This window comes from Plasmopara halstedii, assembly GCF_900000015.1.
Source record: "Plasmopara halstedii genome assembly, contig: Scaffold_3109, whole genome shotgun sequence".
NCBI classification, from domain to species: domain Eukaryota; phylum Oomycota; class Peronosporomycetes; order Peronosporales; family Peronosporaceae; genus Plasmopara; species Plasmopara halstedii.
Window position 1 is genome coordinate 449,719 of NW_020190012.1, and position 6,465 is coordinate 456,183.

At 46.0% G+C, this 6,465-nt stretch overlaps 2 protein-coding genes across 2 annotated transcripts; both read right to left on the reverse strand.

Annotated features, from left to right (window-relative positions):
• Nucleotides 1–4,613: 4,613 nt before the first annotated feature.
• On the reverse strand, nt 4,614–5,424 carry PHALS_07392 (Protein of unknown function DUF1764, eukaryotic; the record flags this gene model as incomplete). The annotated part of the gene is made up of 4 exons (XM_024720850.1): nt 4,614–4,720; nt 4,776–4,820; nt 4,897–5,317; nt 5,398–5,424. The coding sequence occupies 4 exons, from the start codon at nt 5,422–5,424 to the stop codon at nt 4,614–4,616; spliced, it is 600 nt and encodes a 199-aa protein (XP_024586008.1).
• Nucleotides 5,425–5,702: 278 nt separating this feature from the next.
• On the reverse strand, nt 5,703–6,430 carry PHALS_07393 (rab11 family; the record flags this gene model as incomplete). The annotated part of the gene is made up of 2 exons (XM_024720851.1): nt 5,703–6,071; nt 6,158–6,430. 2 exons carry the CDS (start codon nt 6,428–6,430, stop codon nt 5,703–5,705), a joined length of 642 nt encoding a protein of 213 aa, XP_024586009.1.
• Nucleotides 6,431–6,465: the final 35 nt, after the last annotated feature.

The window sequence follows — 6,465 nt, forward strand, 5'->3', positions numbered from 1 at the left end:
AACAGCGACGCTGTTTGTCGATCGTGTCTCTCGACAGCCTGAACCCCCCGGAGTCAAATGTCTCTGACAGAGACCCGCGCTTCTTTGGTCTACAATCTTCAGAGTGCTGGGCACCAAGTTGACTATGACAGCAGCGGATCATCCGCACTCTGATGGCCAGACTGAGCGCGTGATCGCGTCATTTACGACGTTCTTCGCAGCGTCTGCGCCGAGACGCCGAAGCGCCGAAGCGCTGGAGCGCTATGTTGCCACTCGTAGAGTTTGCTTTGAACAGTGCAGTGCATTAATCTACCGGCTATACGCCGTTCTACGTGAATGGACTTATTAATCTTCGCGTCCCGCTGACGCCACCATCCCATGGCTCAGGGCTTGGAGAGAGAGGAGTAGTCGAACGGCTAACCGATATCAGCCCCCTCATCGTGCGTAAAGAAGTCGGAGACTTCCTGTCGAATAGACTGAGTGTCGTACGACACATTCGCGATGCGATGGCTGAAAGTCAAGACACGCAGTAAGAATATACAGAAGGAAACAATTAAGAAGTGTTGAAAACGTTGAGGTCGGAGATCTGGTATTATTAAAAGCTAAGAATCTCGCTGCAAATGCAGTTTCTGTTGTCTTTAAGACAAAGCCCCGTCCACGATTTATCGGGCCTTTAGGGTCGTGACCAAGCGAGGCCTTGCGTATATGCGCACCCACCCGATGTTATATGTGGGCTTGCTTCAGTCGTAGTGGAACCCAGCGCAAGTAAACACGGAAGCGTTGGTGCCGGGCGGCGTCCAATGGCGTTCGGCCACCCAGAAGTTTAATCAGCAACTGGTTCAAAGCACGGAGTGCAACAACTTCCGTTTCCAACAGCGCAAGGCGCTCCACCGTCGCTCAAATTGACGTATTCGCCTGCTCGACGTCTAAGAGCCGCTTCGACAGAGCACGATGATCCTCAACGCGAGGCAGTCAGCGCACAAAGGGCTCCAGTATCTCGAGGTCTTTCGCGCAGCGGTAGGCGGCCTTGGAGTAATGCTCTGCAGAATGCCGATGACGAAGGTATTTATCCTCCAACGCTCGAAGAGCATCGCAAGTCACCGGAGGGCGATCGATTAATTCGTCATCGTCCACCGCCGATCCTTCTCGATGAGAATGGTGGTGTTCAGTACCAATTGGAGCACCTTGTGGACGACATCGTCGACGGGATTAGCCCAATATCTTGTGAAGTGTCGGGGATACCCAAACTCCGAGAACTCGTGGGAGTTTGAGGCGCCACTTTGGCAAGACTGCCCAGACGTCGTGGACGCTTATGATCAGAAGAATCATGACGCTTTGCGTCGTCTTGCGCAATGTGCTTCTAGGCAGTAGCCCAGGATGTCGGTGGGCCATGAACTGAGCTCGAGCTATGACCCTGGGCTGCTGTGGTCGTTAACTCACCCGTGTGAGAAACCACAGAGCTCGCAGGAGCGTGAAGGATCGTTCCCTATGTCGCAGGGCGACAATACGTAGGAAGTCGGCGATGCGCCTTGAGTTTGGCAAACTCAAATTTAAGATGGCGCTAAACGCGTACGTCCACTTCCTCGAGGACATGCTGTAAGGTAGATAGCGAAGAAAGTTTTCGGAGCCGCTGCACTCAACGCTCAAAGAGCTCATCATCATCTGCAGCATTTTTGCCAGGGGCGAGCACCTCAGGGGTGAACCGCATTGCGAGAACAGAAGCGCCTCCTTTTTGAACTCGAAGTCGAGCACAAAAGTGACTTTTTAATGATACAACCATGAATTGCTGGATCGCGGTACCGATCTATTAGATTATCTTGGGATACCAACAAAGTTTTTCGCCGATCAAGTTCAGCTTGTGTAGTGACCAGAGGCCCGACTACGCAGATTCCTAACGATCGAGTGATTGCGTCATTTGCTTCAGTAGCGGGATCCTCCGAGCGGAAGCCGAATTACACACGAGAGTCTCAGACCGAACGTCGATACGAGCGGAAGGGAGCCATCCTGAGAACAGCTTTTAATTACTGCTCTTGTGTCTTGTCGAGGCGATTGGTAATAATACTATTTTTTACCCGGAAGCTGAGAGGTCGGGGAACGGGCATGATATCCGTAGGGTTTGAGCTGTCCTCACGTCGTGCCGTTGGCACTTCACCTTCCTTGTCACCCGATGTTGGGAAAGGAGTGTCCGACTCGTAATCGATTTCCGCCAACTTTTCGAAGAGGAAATCCACCACCCGGGGTCGGCACGCTGTGTCGCGCCCTGTTGCGAAGGGCTTGGTATGTGCTTCCAGTGAAGCCGCGGACATAATGTCCCGAGATTCTCTCTGTGCAGAAGAAGAAGTTTTTTGCCCGAGGGCACCCTCTCAACCAGCTAGGCTGGATGCTATGCGTGTCGTATCGACAGGACTCATAGAGCGGAGAATGCTCAAAGTTGTTCTTGAAAAACGTTAAGGTGTCTTAGACATGCGATCTATGTATGGGACGACGCTTAAATGTGAGTTGGAGATATTACAATTTTAATGGGGAGAGTGTAACGGGGTTATGTGCCCTTGAAAGAAAGGCCAGGTCGCGCGAGTATTACACAGTTAGTGTAGTCATACAGTGATGTGGCTACACCGTAAGGAGAAGCCACCACGTGGCAGGATTGCCAGTAGTAATGCATATTACTTTATTAAATAGGTCTTGCTTTTTTAATTAGGTGTTACCATATTAATTAAGAAAACCTAGGCTTGTTGATATTGGCGGCTCTGCCGCAACTAAAACAATTATACACAGTCTCGTTTTAACAGAAGTGCTCGAATGCCTTGGTTAGGGCTTTAATACTTTGAAGTAGCGGATTGCGAACCGCTATCCTCGTACTGGATCCCAAAAAGAACGTAAGGTCGGTGACCACAGCTTAGTTTCCTCTAAGCAAAGAGCTACGGCAGCCCGCTGCAGTCTTCTTCTGCAGCACTAGAATTTTTTGTATTGCATTTCAAACCTATTTTCATGTAGATTGTGATCTGCATTTTTATAATTTGGCAATTGTGTGTCAATCTCCACTACGCCGCCACAGGCACGATTAGCATCTAATCAACGTGCTGTCCGTGTTGTCGTACTTGATAAGTAATTCTAAGGAGTCAGACTGTTAAGACATTTAATTTCATATCGCAACAGTACCTCAGCCTGTCATACAGATCACTAAAAGACACAAATGTTATCTTCTACGATGGATAGTCTATATATCTGCTATGTATGCAGTACTTTGAGCGTGGACGGCAGTCCTGGTAGGTGTGAAACTGGGAATATCGACACGTCGAGCAGCTTTATCTTCCAGCTTCTTTGTACTCCTCTTCTTTGAGATGACATTTACCAAACTTTTTTTGCCATGTACACCACACGCTGGTACACGTAGGCAAATTGATCAGCAATTCTTTCAGTACAGCATATATTAGCCACAGCATTAGTCAAGTGCCCGGAATTTCGTCACACACTTGTCCGGCAGTGTATAACTCACATTTCCCTTCTCAACCATCGTTCATCGCACGAGATTTATACTTAGCGGTCACGTAATTAGAGTCTTCAAGTCGAGTACAGTCTTGTCGTTCCCTGGCTCAATTCGTAAGACGGTGATGCCACAAGGAACGTCGCACACATGCTGGTGAGTTGCATAACCTCATCGGTGTTAAGTCTTCATCAGCAGCAGCTTCTTAGGCTTTTCAAGCGAGATGATGATAACATCTAGATAAGCTGACTGAATCGATATTTGCTTTTCATATCTACCCGAGAGCACAATTTCTTGACCACGCTTTCGGCGTTTCTGTATCATACCTTTACCCTGCCTACATATGCCTTTTAGAGAAGTGGTTCCTTTACCCTGTCCACATATACCTTTAAAAGTGCCCTCATACTGACCCATCCACTCACTAGATTTTTTCTACTATGGCATTACTTAAGTATAGTTTACACAAGTAGCTAGATACAAGCGCTTGATCTTCTTGGACATTACGATTGCACATATTTGCTCGCGTAGGAGTACACCGTCCGTGTATACATGCATACACCTTCCGTATTCTTTCGATCCATGCATTTTCTTTTGAGGTAACCATATGCCCCGTCTTCTAACTAGTGACGCGCATGAATGGATTAATGAGATTCCCGCTGTCCCTATCGACTGTCTAGCGAGCCTACAGCCAAGGGAACGGGTTTGGAATAAGCAGCGGGGAAAGAAGACCCTGTTGAGCTTGACTCTAGCCTGACGTTGTAAAATGACTTGATCGGTGTAAAATAAGTGGGAGACTTTGCCGTCCGTGTAAAACCACTACTTCTAATGTTGTTTTACTTATACCATCATGTAACAACTGCGCGGCTTCGCGGTCGTTTAAGTTCCAGATATAAGCTTGAACTTTGTTTGAGTGAGTTTCAGGGACGTCTTGTTCGAATGTTGAATGATTGTGATATGTTAGCTGTTGACGCGATAAAATTGTCCCGGAAGTGTAGTATCAAAAGGTTATACTTTCCAGTAAGTAGCGCTTTCCAATGAGTGGCTACAGGAAATAATAGGAGGAACTGTTGGTTTAATAATGTAAAATTTGCGCGAATTGTTTTTGAAGTGAACGTTAGTAATAAAAAGAAGAAGAAAGTTTTGTTTGAATTTAGAAGCAGCACCAGCAGTCGAAAGGGCAATCCTGAGTATTGCCACCCTTGCCGATCTGAAGTGCTGCCTCGGTATAAATTGGTAATCCATCTTCGTCGTAGCGTACTGAAAAGATTAAATTAGCGCGTTGAAATTTTAAAGCACGATGACATGAACCTACCAGGTCGCGGGTCTGGATTTAACCCACAGGCAGTTGAGTTCGTGTCTGTAAAGAATCAATACAAAAAAACATAGGACTGAGACGCATATTAACGATCGAATCGCTCAGCAAAACGACGTACTCTGTGCCTCGAGCTTTTTAATCTGCTGCTGGAGCCGCTCCCTTTCCTTTTTTTCACACCGCTCTTTTACCTCCTTAGCCAGTTTTTGATTCTCTTCAGCAATGTTCTTCTTCCGCTTTTTTGTCTTTAAAATAGCAAATAGGTCATCGATCTCGGCACTATTAGCCTCTATCTTTGCATTCTTCTTTGTCATCGCGGTGTCATCAGCTTTCTTTCTAGTTTTCTTCTTTGCTTTCTTCTTCACTTTTGCAGCTTCTAAGCTTGAATGATCTGTTAATGTTCTATCAGTAGATACTTTCTTGACATCCTCCGAAATTCTGTCCTTTAGACCCGCTGTCTTGGCGTCTATCGTTAGCGTCTTTGCGAACACATGTTTGGTCTTCTTTTTCGTTGTCTGCTGGGACGACACGGGTGATGCAACCTGAAGCACATCCAATACGCATAAAGATTGTCAATATTGCAATATTTCTATTCGAGATCGTGTAGTTATCCTCCTCTTACGGCTTCGCGTTTCTTCTTGTTAGCCATTTGTGTCGTGGTAACCAATTACTTTGTATAATACCGATATTTGAGCATATGTTTATGAAATGCATCAAATAAATAGACTTGTGGCTTGATACTTAGTAGACATTTTAAAGATAGTTCTATACTTTTCAAACTTGTAAAGATAAGCGTTTTGAGATTATATTTGCAGATAACTGACTTAATAAACTCGATCGTATCTATATGCATGGATCGGCTGCAATCTCCGCTTCGCTTTTTCTTGCCTCTGCATTTACCAAACTGTGTAAACAGCGCTAAGAAACCTAGCAGCAACTGCTTTTCTTCTTTTTCTTTTGAGTTTCACTAGTGTTCTCGGCCGTGATTGCAATGCTATTACCTGTGGGCAAAGTAGCTGTCGCATTTTCCTCGGCTTGAATGGTCTTACGACTCATAAGCTTATAGATCTCGGTTAGAATACGCTGGAATGCAGTGTCAACACCTGTAGCTTCCAAAGCCGACGTCTCGATGAACGCCAAGTTGTTTTTTTCTGCAAAAGCCATGGCCTCTTCTGTCGACACTGCACGCAAATGGCGCAGATCACTCTTGTTACCTACCAGCATGATAACTGTGTTGGCGTCAGCGTGATCTCGCAATTCTTTAAGCCAACGCTCTACGTTCTCAAATGTGCCATGCTTAGTTATGTCATAAACAAGCAATGCGCCTACTGCACCACGATAATATCTAATAACACATTTATCACGATATCAAATAACAAAACCAACCGTAAGAGTAACTTTAAACTAATAACGTACGCGCTGGTGATTGCTCTATATCGTTCCTGTCCAGCAGTGTCCCAAATCTGTGCCTTTATGGTCTTGCCCTCGGCCACAATGGATTTAGTAGCAAATTCAACACCAATCGTGCTTTTAGACTCGAGATTAAACTCATTTCGCGTAAACCGAGACAACAAGTTTGACTTGCCGACACCCGAGTCGCCGATCAACACGATCTTGAACAAGTAATCGTACTCATCTTCACGAGGTGACGCCATGGACGATATTGTTATAACCTATGCACGTGCGCAAT